The 14,609-nt window shown below is 35.4% G+C and overlaps 1 protein-coding gene across 2 annotated transcripts in view; it reads right to left on the reverse strand.

The window, feature by feature from the left end:
* The window catches only part of LOC127500200 (voltage-dependent calcium channel subunit alpha-2/delta-1), a 127,581-nt gene that overhangs the window by 57,657 nt on the left and 55,315 nt on the right, over positions 1 to 14,609 (reverse strand). For both annotated transcript variants that reach the window (XM_051871165.1, XM_051871166.1), the window contains exons 7-10: positions 11,060 to 11,191; positions 7,763 to 7,832; positions 7,569 to 7,619; positions 6,103 to 6,202 (exon numbers count right to left, since the gene is read on the reverse strand). In XM_051871165.1, the coding sequence (XP_051727125.1) occupies positions 6,103 to 6,202; positions 7,569 to 7,619; positions 7,763 to 7,832; positions 11,060 to 11,191 (353 nt within the window). The remainder of the gene's footprint in view (positions 1 to 6,102; positions 6,203 to 7,568; positions 7,620 to 7,762; positions 7,833 to 11,059; positions 11,192 to 14,609) is intronic.

Raw genomic sequence — 14,609 nt, forward strand, 5'->3', positions numbered from 1 at the left:
GATCACTACAGGTAAAACCACACATTGCACCTCACTACATGGTAAAAAGTAAAAAATATTTTTCTATATCTAGAATGGCTTTATGGAATTTAGTCTATAAACATATTTACTATAAATAAACACTTCTTTCGAACACTTCTCACTGGCTGTTTAGTGCTCATGTGATGGAGACACTCAGCAAGTAAACACATTTGTGAGCTTGTGAGTGGCACGCTGCTCAGTGCGAACAAGTAGCGATGTTTCGTTTTGCGTTGTTTCCATGGCCTAAAATCTAGTACTGCCACCTTGTGTTGACATTGTGAAACTGCACGATTTGTAAATTATGCATGGCGGGCCACATATAATATATTTTAATAGACAAGCTGCAGGCCATTTGAAATTCATCCCGGGCCGTAGTTTGGACACCCCTGACCTAACATATAATGTAGGTATATGTTAAAGTTATGTATACCTATATAAATTAATATATATTTATTATCAAGATATAGCTGATCGAACTTTAATTTTCGGGTGGCGATAGCTCCATTGGAGGGGGGTCCTGGTAATAATAATACTTATTTATACTATATATTTAATAGAAATAAAAACTACAAATATTATGCAGCATAATTAAGGGTATAAATATTTGCTCTGATAACAATTTGATTAAATTCCAGTTATTTTGATAAATGATCCTGTGCATCATGAAATGTGAAATTTAGTCAGTTTATTAAACTTATGACTTGGTTATAAAACCAATAATTTTCATTTATTATTTTAGTTTAAATTATTGTAAAATATGAGAAGAAACTAAATATGGAGTGCATCACCTTTTTAATAAAATATAAGTATTTTAATTTTTGGATTATGCAGCATAATTAAGGATATAAATATTTGCTCTTACAACAATTTGATTCATTTCAAAAATAAAAATCTGACTGCTGTGATTGCCTAATCAGAATCAAATATTACAGACCGCTGTGTAAATAAAGAGCTATTAAATGAACTGACTTGATATGCTGGCAAATGAACAGTTTGAGGCATTGTTAGGATCTTTTCTGAAACCCTAAAGAAACACACGAGAGTCTTTTACTAAAAACAAAAATCAGAGAAGCAGGTGACTTATAATTTAGTCTTATTGCTGTACAGGAGAAACAAATCAAGATATTAGAGAGATTCCAAATGCATACATTTGAATGTAGATATTAAATAGTGTGATTTTTCTTTCCAATATGGGCCACTCTTTTTGTAGAGAGCATTTAAACCTTTAGCAGAGAAAAACAGCCCTGATTCATAAACTGAGAATCTAATTCCATTCTTCATCTCCAACCAGAGGTTGGAAACATGTTTCCTGCATGAAATCCACCTCTTAAAACCAGAGTAACCTCAACGGACCAATTTAGAGCCATAATCTTATGTTCACCATTCAAATTGTTTGTCATGCTGCAAGTCAATTGCACTAGTCAATCATTTCCTATGAAAATCCGCCTCACAGATGAGTCAATCTAAATGATGAATTGGGTAATATCCTTGAACAATTCAATGGCGGTTGCCACAGCACTGCCCTAATGAGCATCAATAACCTTGATACAATATTTGCCTTCATAAATAACTTGTCAAATATTTGTTTGGACAATGACTGAAATTAGAGACACTTCAGCTGACCAGCAAAGAGGAAGACTATTTTATCATAATATGTCATATTTCCTTCACTATAAATGTCACATTTGCATGGATATGCACCATCTATAATTATTATAGCTCTTGTGTTAAGACAAAAGGCTGAATGTGGCTATGAAATCTATGAAAAAAACGAACAAGTGTGCATTTGTAACACCTGCCTTGATTCAGCCTTAAAATATGGAAATATGTGCTTTGACAGCAAATATGTGCTTTGGCAATAATTTAAATAAATTCTAATTATTTGCTAAACTGTGCAATGAACTCAATTTGCCTAATTGATATACTGAATTGTAATGGATTTCATTTATACGTGGCCATGCATTAATGCATTTTACACTAAAAATCATAAGCCATTCTTATGATCTTATATGTAACCGACTGCATCACTGGCCCATACAGTATATACTGTATGTTTATATAACCAAATCTTAATTTCCTTTAACTTCAGTTGGCTTTTCAACAATGTATCAAGATTTATGAAATCCTTGGGCTATTGGTGGCTGTGTATGTGGCATCATATTACAAAGTCTTGTTAAAATGAACAACATTTGTTTGTAAGAGACAGTCGAGAGCCCCCTCGCTGCACTCATACACACATACAGTGCAGTATATGAATAACAGGTTATTGTGTAACAGCATAATGTGTATACATATGTACTGTGCTGTATACAATAAGCAGCACACTAGTATTAAATTCCAAACACAGCTTGTATTACAACACATTTGCCTTCCAATTCTTGTTGCTTTCCCTGACATGTCAGGAATGCATAACATCTCTTGTGAAAGAAGAATTTGGATTTGTTTATCAAGCAAAATGTGCATGAAGGTAGTCTAAATTTGACTTACAACTGAAATTATCAGATATTTTATTTGTCCTTCATGGTTAAAACCATTTCAGCTGTATATACAGAACATAATCCTCCTCACTTTCCCTTTTCACAAACCAAACAGCTACCATTTGGCACATACTATGTACACTGGTGGTGATCAACCATCTAAAAACAAAGCACTACCATATTATAGATTTATAGATTCAGCCAACACAATGACTACTCTACCCATAATGCCCACAAAGCCCTTTTATTTAAAACTACAGATGCTCTCAAACTACTGATTTGTACAAACACACACCAAATTTGATCTTTGGGTATCAAACTAATGCATTTATGTGACTGTGGGCACAGCCTGTCTTTCTGTTCTTGCTCAAATACACACAAGCACACTCACACATACGCATAACACAACGCTACACTGTCATTGGCATACGTTCCCTGAAGCGAATCCTGTTGACAGATCTCACACAGCTAATCCTTTATCGGAACAGTGATTCCCCAATGTAAGAAAACCTCAAAATCCTCTGAGAAGTGAAAACAATAAATTAATCAAACTTTATTTACTGAAGAATAAAAAATGTATGATACCAAGCATGATTTTTGGTGCAATATCACTCTGAGTGCAAAAACTAAATGTTTTTTATCATTTCAAACCTGTATGGCTTTTTTTGCCGCTCTTTTCCATGTGATTACAATGAATACAATTGTTAAGCTTAAGGACACAAAACCACCATAAAAGCATCATAAAAGTGGTCCATTTGACTTGTGAACTATATGCCAAGTCTAATGAATTCAAACAGGTTTGTGTGAGAAGAAGTCGTTATTCACAAATAATTTTCTCCTCAAGTGAGCTATTAAAGGGATAGCTCACCCAAAAATGAAAATTCTGTCATCATTTACTCACCCTCCAGTTGTTCCAAGCCTATATAAATGTCTTTGATCTACTGAACACATAGGAAGATATTTGGAAGAATGTCAGTAACCAAAAAGATCTCATCCCCCATTGACTACCATAATAGGAAAAATAAATATTATACAAGTCAATAGGGGATGAGATCGGTTTGGTTACTGACATTCTTCCAAATATCTTCCTTTGTGTTCAGCAGATCAAAGACATTTATATAGGCTTGGAACAACTTGAGGGTGAGTAAATGATGACAGAATTTTCATTTTTGGGTAAACTATACCTTTAACTGCTGAGTCAGTGAGTTGCATTTGAGAATCAAATCAATGTGATTTGTAAATAGATGATTTGACTGAAAAAAAAAAAAATCATTCTGTCATGAATCAGAGACATCGCCATTTCTATAATGAACACTTAAACAGTTTATGGTGGTTTGGTTTGGCATAATTTTTCAATTTTGAAAGCCAGTCCTTGTTCATTGTACTTGAAAGAAAAAGAGCAATTCATGTTTGGAACATCATGAGCTTAAAGGGTTAGTTCACCCAAAAATGAAAATTATGTCACTAATTACTCACCCTCATGTTATTCCACACTTGTAAATTCATCTTTGTTCATCTTCAGAACACAAATTAAGATATTTTTGATGAAATTCGATGGCTCAGTGAGGCCTGCATTGACAGAAAGATAATGAACACTTTCAAATGCCCAGAAAGCTACTAAAAACATATTTAAAACAGTTCATGTGACTACAGAGGTTCAATCTTAATGTTATGAATTGACGAGAATACTTTTTGTGCGCCAAAAAAAAAAAGAAAAAAAAGAAACGACTTTATTTAACAATATCTAGTAATGGACGATTTCAAAACACTGCTTCATAAAGCTTCGAAGCTTTACGAATCTTTTGTTTCGAATCATTGATTCTGAGCATGTATCAAACTGCCAAAGTCACGCCCCCCAGTGGTGAACCATTGAAATTTCGAAACGTTTCGAAACACTTATGACATAACAAAGCTTCATTTACTGAAATCACGTGACTTTGGCAGTTTGATACACGCTCCGAACCACTGATTCAAAACAAAAGATTCTCAAAGCTTTGAAGCAGTGTTTTGAAATTGTCCATCACTAGATATTGTTGAATAAAGTCGTTATTTTGTTTTTGTTTTTTGGTGCAAAAAAATGTATTCTCGTCTCTTCATAACATTAAGGTTGAACCACTTAGTCATATGAACTATTTTAAATATGTCTTTAGTAGCTTTCTGGGTGTTTGAAAGCATTAATTGTCTTGCTGTCAATGCAGGCCTCACTGAGCCATCAGATTTTATCAAAAATATCTTAATTTGTGTTCTGAAGATGAACAAAGGTCTTACGGCTGTGGAACGACATGAGTCTGAGTAATTAATGACAGAATTTTCATTTTTGGGTGAACTAACCCTTTAAGTAAATAACGACAAAGTATCCCTTTATGAAATAACCTCCACAACAAGCATGACAGGTTTGGACATGAGCATCCTGTGAGCTGCTTTGGTCAGAGGAAAAATAAGTTGAGAAAAAAAAAAAAAAAAAACTGCCAGCACCTGAGTAAAAGATCAGCTAGCCAAGATGGATTAGAGGCTCCTTCCGAGAGGAATGATATATAGCAATTTCCTCCCTTTTGCTCTGGCCTTCTCTTTCTCACTCAGCCTGATCTCTTCCCCTCACTTTGTCCAGCCATTTTCAATTCAGCACACAGAGTCCAGAAGCAGCCTTTTTTATTAAGCGCCTGTTTTCAAGTGGCAAGCTGCAGCCAGATCCATATTTCATTACAACTCTTCTGTCTCTCTCTTTCTCTCTCTCTCTCTCACACATATATTTCTGTTACATCACACAGCAACCTGCAACCCACAAACTATAGAAACTCCTCACTTTAAATTGAATCCAAAGAAACAATGTCTTGTTCCATTTTTACTGTACAGCTGCAGCAAATATGGTTGTCAGAGTTTTCTGAGAGATTAATCCCATTCTGTAGACACAGTTTGTCATTTACACACACATTTTTCTTTTCTATGGAAGTGACAAGCACTTTCTGCAACCATATTTAGTCGTAAAACTTGTAAAAACCAACTTTTATTAGATCCACATTGTTTGTGCAGAAACAAACGGAACATCTAGTTGCTAATGCAGTGATGCTACACTTTTTTGGACTCTGACAGCTCACCTGAAATGCATCTTTCTTGGAAGAAAGATCTTAACATGGGTTTTGAACGACATGAAGGTGAGCGAATAAAAACAAATTGTTAATTTCTGGGTGAATTACTTCTTTTACAACTGTAAAGAAAAGATAGCTTCTTTGTCAATAGAATTTTGTTTGTTTAAAGTGACGAGGTGCTAAAATGTTGCTACAATTATTGCTATTCATGTGTAGGCTACTCATTTAACAGATGCTAAAATGGAGCTATCCAAAGCTTGCAAATTAGCTTACAAGATATCTTGCTAATTAGGAATATTACACCAAAAGTGACTCATTCTAGAAAAATAGTACAGCTGCAACACAATGTTCCAGAATTGCTCTGAAAAGTAAGGAAATGTATGCGAGACACTGTGAAAAGCAGAATGAGAATGTGCAATGTTATAACTATACTATGTAAACTACATAGTAGGAGTGAGTCCACGGTTGTCACAGCCAAAACTTTGCAGTGCGCCCACATAGCATATGATCATACTTACATGGACGACATTGACATAATCATCATCGGAAAGTGTCTCCAGCATTTCACTGACAGAAGTTCGAATCAGCTTAAGGGTCAGTCCAGACACACTTCCACTCCTGCAACACAGCAATACAATTGCTTCAAAAAAAATGTAAAAAAAACATTTGATTTCTTAAAGATACGGTGTCATGAGAAATCGAAACATTTTGCAATTTGATATATGTTATCGTATTATTTAAAATTATTTGTGTAATCATAAACAATGGTTTGTTGCATAAATAGTTTTACCATTTATTGCACTTTGTTATTCTTCTAGTTATTTAAACAGTGGCTAATGAATCAAAAGTCTCGCACATTCGCAGGAAATAGTTTACTTCTGCATTGAAAATTAAGGTGGATAGTGCATAAAACAAATTGGACAATGAAATTTCTTGTACTTGATAAACTGTTAATAAATAATAGAATTGTTTTCATGCTTGAATGTTCAAAAAACATATTCTTTTTCATATTTCACTTCATTGCAGCCTGTCAGTAACGCTCTGTTTAGTTCCTATCTCTATGAAGCCCCTCCTTCCGAAATGGGCAATGTGCTCCGATTGGTCGGCTAGATCAGTGTGTTGCGATAGGTCAACCCCTTCGAGCATGTTTCAGAATTGTAATGCTCCTTACCATAACCGCGAGTTTTAACACACTACTAACACAACTCAACCAAGCCTTGCCCCTTTTTTGGGGGGTATGCCTTGGCCATGAATTATTTAAATGAGGAATATTGTGACGTGTACGTTCCCGGACGAAAACTCAAGACTACAATCAAGGCGTTTCAGGGAGTTCAGAAACAGTGCTTACTGATATAGAGTTATGGACATTTTGCTTTGAAATTTTGCAAACCTTTTTAATGCTCAAACAGCAACATTACAAACTAAAGAAAGTTAAAAATGTAAAAAAGCATAACAGGTCCTCTTTAATAACTGAAATATTTGGATATTTAACACTTAAGTAATTACATGATTGTTGTGAATACATGTAGGGTAAGTGCAAATGCATAGTGTATAAGCAAAGCTATCAGGGTAATCAGCTATCTGTTTGCTAGTACATAAACTAACCAAAACAGACTTGGTTAGTATATATAATCATTATAACGTAGTTTAAATGACATACAGTCAAACCAAAATTTATTCAGACACCTTGAACATTTCAATCATTAATCTCAGAGTTAAACTGTGTCAGAAAAAAATTAATCTTAATTATGTCAGATAACACTTAAAGGAACACTCCACTTTTTTTGAAAATAGGCTCATTTTCCAGCTCCCCTAGAGTTAAACAGTTGAGTTTTACCGTTTTCGAATCCATTCAGCCGACAACACATGTCATGGCATCACTACATCTATGCCACAGCAAGGATAAATGCAATTAAAAAAATAATGATTCAAGTGAATATTTATAATATTCATTATTTAAAAAGCACATTCACATAATACTCACGCATCAACAAGAATCAGCATGTCCTTGGGCGAAGCAGCACCTTGAACATACCTGAATACAAAGAAAGAAATATTCTGGATCTCTTTCAAGGAGAATTTTAAACTGAGAGAACAAAGAATAGAAGATTCAAGAAAAAAAAAAGTGAATAAATGAAAAAGAATTCAAAGCACACAAACAGAAACGCATAATAGTACCAAGGTCGTCGGCGCACATCGTACAGGTCGATTTTACTGGGTGTTTTCCTGGCATCCATCCAAGGGGAAGCTAAATGGACAGAGACAGGATATGGAAATATGAATGACCCCTGATCTCAAACTCCATTTGATTTGTCACATCTATGTCGTGAGCACATCAGCGAGCCTTGCTAGAAACCTGTTTCTGTGTCCGGTGGGGGGTGGTTTGTGGTTTATATTGACTGCAGTGAGCCGACATGTGGAAAAAAGGGCCTTGGTGGCCCCAGTAGAATTTCAGCTTCGATTTTTCTCTTTAACGGAGAAAATAACCTGGTGCAAATGAGGGTGCTCATCTGTGACTATCACAGCTGAACATCTAACAAGACGTGTTTCTTCATAAATGGCATCCCACGTTCTGACATTTAGTGAGTGGATCACAGTTGCAAGTGCCAGCGGATAGTCTGAGACACTGTGATTTGGCCGTAACAAAGTAATCGACCAGTGTTCTGCCGGCTATAATGAATTGAGGTTTACAAGAACATCAATATTTTATAGGCGTGCATGTATCTATAAGAAGACAATCAATGATTCGGGGCCCACGTATTATTCTATTACAGTCTTAAAGGAATAGTTCACCCCAAAAAATGAGAAGTCACTCATGTCCTTCAAAACCCGTATTACTTTTTTCTTCTGTGAAATATAAAAGTTGAATTTCTGAAGACTATCCCAGCTTCTCTGCTCAATATAATATAACTGAATGAGGACTAAGGCTCAGCACCAAAATGAAAAGAAAAAAAAAAAAGAAAAAGAAAAAAACTCCTAATAAAAGAATGAATCTTGTGCAATATATTCCAAGTCAGGAATAAAAGAACAGAGTAAAACGTAAGTTTTTCACTGAAAATACTGACATATGGTCTTCATGTCGCATTCATAAGAGTTAAAGGGATAGTTCACCCAAAAATTAAAATTATCCCATGAATTACTCAACTTCAAGCCATGACTATCTTCTTTCAAATGAACACAATCTGACATATATTTAAAAATTTCCTTGCTCTCCAAAGATTTATAATGGTAGTGTACGGGGGGCCTGTTTTGAAGCCAAAAATAAATGCATCCATCCACCATAAATATAATCCATATGGCTTCAGGGGGTTAATAAAGGCCTTCTGAAGTGAAGCGATGGGTTTTTGTAAGAAAAATATCCATATTTGAAACTTTATAATCTAAAATAACTATCTTCCGCCAGAAGACTGTACGCATACTGCGCAAGTTGACATGCGCCAAATGAGTAACCCCTTATGCGATGTATGACGTAAGGAGCCGTATGGATTATTTTTTATGATGGATGGATGCATTTATCTTGGGCTTCAAAACATGCCACCCATTCACTACCATTATAAAACTTTGGAGAGCCAGGATATTTTTAAATATATCTCAGATTTTGTTTGTCTGAAAGAAGATAGTCATATACACCTAGGACGGCTTGAGGGTGAGTAAATCATGGGATAATTTTCATTTTTGGGTGAACTAACCCTTCAATGTCAGAGATAGGGATGCCCTATTTGTGAATCATTCTTCTGAGTCAATGAATCTGGTTCACAAACTCAGTCTGAATGACTCATTTAATGATCTGGTTTTCTCCAGTTCAATGATTCGACTGCAACTGTTAACAGCCCAGTGGAGTAGAAGATTGTCAGTGAATCATTTTGATCCGTTCCAAAAGGTGTTTGTATGGCTTCAGAAGTAATTCGGACCTCTTTTATGCTTTTTGCATTCTTTTTGAAGATTGACAGCCCTCACTTTTATTATATGAAAAAGAACAGCGAGAAAATTCTTCCAAAATTCATCTTTTGCGTTCTACAAAAGAAAAAAAGTCATACAGATTTGGTAAAACATGAGGGTGACAGAATTTTGGTTGAATAACTCCTCTACACACAACCAGAGTTGGGGAGTAACGGAATACATGTAACGGCGTTACGTAATCAGGATACAAAAATCCAGTAACTGTAATTCGTTACAGTTCCGTCAAAAAATGTAGTAATCAGATTAGTTACATTTTGAAAAAAGGGGGAATACTATCAGGATTACAATGGTTTCATTTAATATTAAATATATCATTATTTTGCCATAATAACACCATATTAAGCGCTGCTTGATTATACAGTATTTCCTGGTTCTGTTGCCAGTGATGACTCACGTGAGCCACCCGCTGGTGCATGCGCAAATAACACCCGTCTACGAACTCCTCAGACGCAGACTGAATCACTTCTGCTAGTTGAAACGATGCTGCCCGCGGGGAAAAATGCTTTCAATTCATGGAAATTTCACTGCTATTTTGCTTTCAAAGAAGAAAATGCAAACAACATGGTTGTACAATGCAAACCCCACCTTCCAGCTACGAAAACACTTTATCAAAGGACTAAAAATAATCTGTAATACCATACTGTAGCCACTAGATGTAGATGTAGATCAATTTGTGGAAATGAGACATGATTGCTTAGTTTTAATAGGTTTTAAAAGTAACCAAAATGCTAAACATTAAAATTAAAGCAGAACAAACATAAACAGAAATGTTTGATCCGAGCTTGCTCAGTTTGGTTATGATCTGATGTCAATTTTATATTTTTAAGCTCTAAATAACAACGATAATAATATTGCAATAGATAATTTATCAGATTTTTAGAATATTTCAATTGGTGAGACCCATTCAAAAGTATGGACCGTGTAACATTTAAAAACTTGCAGAAATTGAGAAGAAATGATTAAAATTAAATTTAAAAATGCAATTTATTTACAGTACAGTTTACCCCTTTCTTTCTTTCTTTATATATGTGACCTTGAAGTAATCCAAAAGTAATCAGATTACATTACATTCATATTGTGGGACTTGGATTACGTTACTGAATACTTTTTTTATGAAGTGATTTGTAACTGTCACGAAATACATTTTTAAAGTAACCCTCCCAAGTCTGCACACAACACACTAATTTTAAAAATGCAAACCCGTTAAGGGACAGAGGTTCAACAGTGGCTAATATGCTGTTTATGCAACGTTTTTTTATCTGAAAGTAATGAAAATGAATTGAGCACCTCATTACTTTTCTCCTCTGTCTTCATTAAATTTCAGAGCTGCTGAGATATTTGATATTATAATTTGTTATGAAAATTTAGGGTAATTTGAGCCAGGACTACATGCTATGTTTACCAATTAGAGACAGCAGAGTCTAGCAAAGGGAGGGAGGAGGCTGTGCGTGTGTGAGTTCTGATTGTAATGTGCATGTGTGAATTGTTCAGAATTAAACAGACACAAGCACTTACCTGGGTAATAGCGAGCTAATCCAGTAGCGCTGCCAAACACTTGCCATAGTAGCGTTGGATCCTCTTCTCGGTTTTTCTTAAAGACGTCTTCCAACGCTTCAGTCCAGTTCAGCTCATTTAACACAATAGTGGCTGGAATACACACAATGTATGATGTTTCATTGATTAATACTGGTAAATTGTTACATTACCTTTAACCAACAAATATTATCACAACACATGATTCACTGTCATCCTTTGAATACTTAAATCTATTTACAGAGGTCATGGTGCTTATAGTGACTTGTACAGTCCAGAGAGAGTAGGAGAGACACAAAGAGAGATGTAATTTACCCTCATCTCAACCGCTGTTAACAGAATAATTCTGCGCTACACACTGAGGGCTCTTCATCTCCTCAGCCGCAAACAAGCTGATTGACTTTATTACATCATGACTGAGGGAACCATGGAAACCTATAATCATCCTATCAAACATTTACTTCTGAAAAGGCTGCGTGCTGATAGGCAGTCAGAAGTGCTAGTAGAGATATGCTAATCAGGTGAGAAAACAGCCTGTGTGTCAACAATTATTGCAATGAAGCATGAAAAATTCAGTGTTATAACAACCATAACTTTAATTTTATTGGCTAACATGCAACAGAGGCGAGAGGGCAGGGCTGAGAAAAGAAAAGAGAGGAAGGAAATGAGGAAATGAAGCATGAGGCACATTTTCTTGAGCTTTTTTTTTTTCCAAAAAAAGACAAAGGTCTGATCAATGACTAGAGAGAAACTGCAGATTGCACAATAAATCAGGTTATGTTCAAAATGGATTGCAAATATTATGTGCAAATACAGACATAATTTATACTTTCTATCTATCTATCTGTCTATCTATATCTACCCATTTACGTATCTAAAATCTATATCTACCCATTTACCTATTTACCGTCTATATCTACCCATTTACCTATCTTCCCATCTTTATCTACATCTTCAATATCACAAATATCTGTAAACAATATCATGAAAATAAGTAACTTATTTTTAAAAATCAAAATTGTGAAGCAAAATATGTCAACACTCTGAAGTAGAGATGCACTAATGTTGCAATTTACAACCATCGGCATATTGGCTATAGCATGAAAATGGCCGATATGGTTTTTTAACTGCGTAAAGGCACTTAGCTGTATAATGTCTATTGCATAATTCAAGATTAATCCATAATGTTAATCAAACAACAAAAGACAAAATAAATAAATAAATAAAAATCGCTCACTAGGCCTAGTCTTGACTAAGTAACTTTTGTAACGCGCTGCGCTTCCGGTTTGTATTTCCACAACGATCTTACGTATTTATGAATGAACTGCTCGTTTTAAAATCGTCTGGGTCTACTGACATTTATCAAGACATCTGCTTTAAACATTACAATGCTCACGATAACTTTAATTAACTCTACAACAAGTAAATCCACTTCACCAGCTAATTATTCTTCAACAGCGATGCCATAGAAAGAGCTGCCCGCAAAAACGGAAGTTCAAAGACAATATTATAAAGATGGCTGCGCGCTTGTTTCTCTGGCGCATATGATTTCCGCGATACGGAAAACGCGGACGGAATCGCGGAATCCAGTCATAAAAACGGAATTTATTGCATAACGTGTAATGTCACGGAATTTGTCAAAGTTTTGATGAATAACCAAAAAGTAGGTCAGTACACTTAAATTAAATAGCAATACAGACTAGTGTCTGTGAATATTAAGCCACAAAAAGACTATTTAAATATGAATCCTGCATGTTCTGCGTGTCTCTGTGTGAATAAATGCCGCAGCGGTTTCATTTACCTCACACACACTGAAGCACGTGTGACGCTCGCGGTGTTTTTCAACATCTGCCGCCTCACTATTATGAGGACATGAATGCATGAACTTCATCTCCAGAATCATTTTGTGAGCATTTTACCGTTTCATTTCAGAAAATCTATCGTCATATCACAAACACACAGAAACTCTTCACAGCAACCCGCCAAAATAAAAGTTGTTTAACTTGAAGTAATTGTGACAGAAATATATTACTGTTGTACAGTAGAATTTAGCTACGTCTCAATGTAATAATAATATATTGATTTCATTTATCAGTGAATTTAACAGTGAAGAATATGCAGTGTTATTTTACATTCGTTTACTTTATTTCTGTACCTGAAAACGGTTAAACCTACCTAAAAGCACTGTTTATTTCATATGTATCTTTGTTCTGTTGTATTTATGTTTATGTTGGCCTGCTGAATGTTAAACATTTAACATTCATTAGAAATTATTTGATGAAGCAGCAATAAACTAGCTAGTACAACTTAATGCATGTTTTTTTTTTTTTTTTAACTTTGCTGATTTAAAATATGACCAGAACATCTGATCAGAACTATCTATTATATGACAAAAGTTAATGACAAAAATAAGAGAGCAAGTGACAAATATCGGAATCGACCAATAATTGTTTGTTAAAATCAGTATTGGTATTGCCCCCCAAAATCCTATCGGTGCATGTTTACTTTGAAGTATTGATTATTTCCTCAACCTCCACTTATTACATCCAGCCTTTTGGATGTGAAGAAGAGGAAATTTGCCAGCACCCGTGAGTTGTCTCCCTTAATCATTGTTAAGTTTTTCTTGGTGTTGACTGACTCTGGCAGAGGGGGGGTCACCCACCCTCCTCTAGCAACCCCTAAACGATGTACTACTTTATCCACGAAAATCCAATTTTCTCCCCGGCGGGAGTGGCAGATCTGTGTTATTTCCGTGTGTCTGTGTGTGTGTGCTGGTGGTTCCAGGCTATTTGTGGTCTTTGAGTGTTTGATAGAGGTTGATGTGTGCAAACTTTGCTTTTAGGGTCGCTAGAGAAAAGCCACTAGGTTCTCACTGCCTTACATAGAGTGAACAACCTTTGGAATTAATGGACATATAGACATCCAACTCCAGTAATATTGGACATTACTCACACACAACTGTGTTTCAGCATGAGTATGAGAGGGTCTGGCCTCTAGCTCGATTCTACACACGTATTATGTTTCCCTCTGGCGCAAGGTCAGGTCAGACCCAAGACCACAGCAATTATAGCTCTACCCTTTTTGCCTTCCCTCTAAGTCTCTTTCTGTCACTTGGTTATTTTTCATCTCTCCCGCACTATTAAATATAAAAGTTTAAAGTTCACACATTCTGCCATCATTTACTCAGTCTCATATTTATTAGAAGTTATTTTGCAGATTTTCCTGCCCATCTCATCCATACAATTAACATGAATGGCAAAGGGGCCTGGCAAGCTCCAAAAATCAGCAAAAATTACAATAAAAGTATCTATGCAACTTGTAAAAAGCATGTGACTTCCAAACAACATGTGCAAAGCCATACATTAGAACAGATCAAACTGAAATCATGAGCATGTTTACATGCACACCAGTAAACTGACAACACAAGTGAACCGTGTTTACGTGACTTTATTAATAAATCAGGTTATTTCCCTGTAGTGACGTCAAAAATAATCATTTGCATATCTGACTCAGAGTATTCCATATGTTATGT

Source organism: Ctenopharyngodon idella, chromosome 18 (genome assembly GCF_019924925.1).
Source record: "Ctenopharyngodon idella isolate HZGC_01 chromosome 18, HZGC01, whole genome shotgun sequence".
NCBI lineage: Eukaryota > Metazoa > Chordata > Actinopteri > Cypriniformes > Xenocyprididae > Ctenopharyngodon > Ctenopharyngodon idella.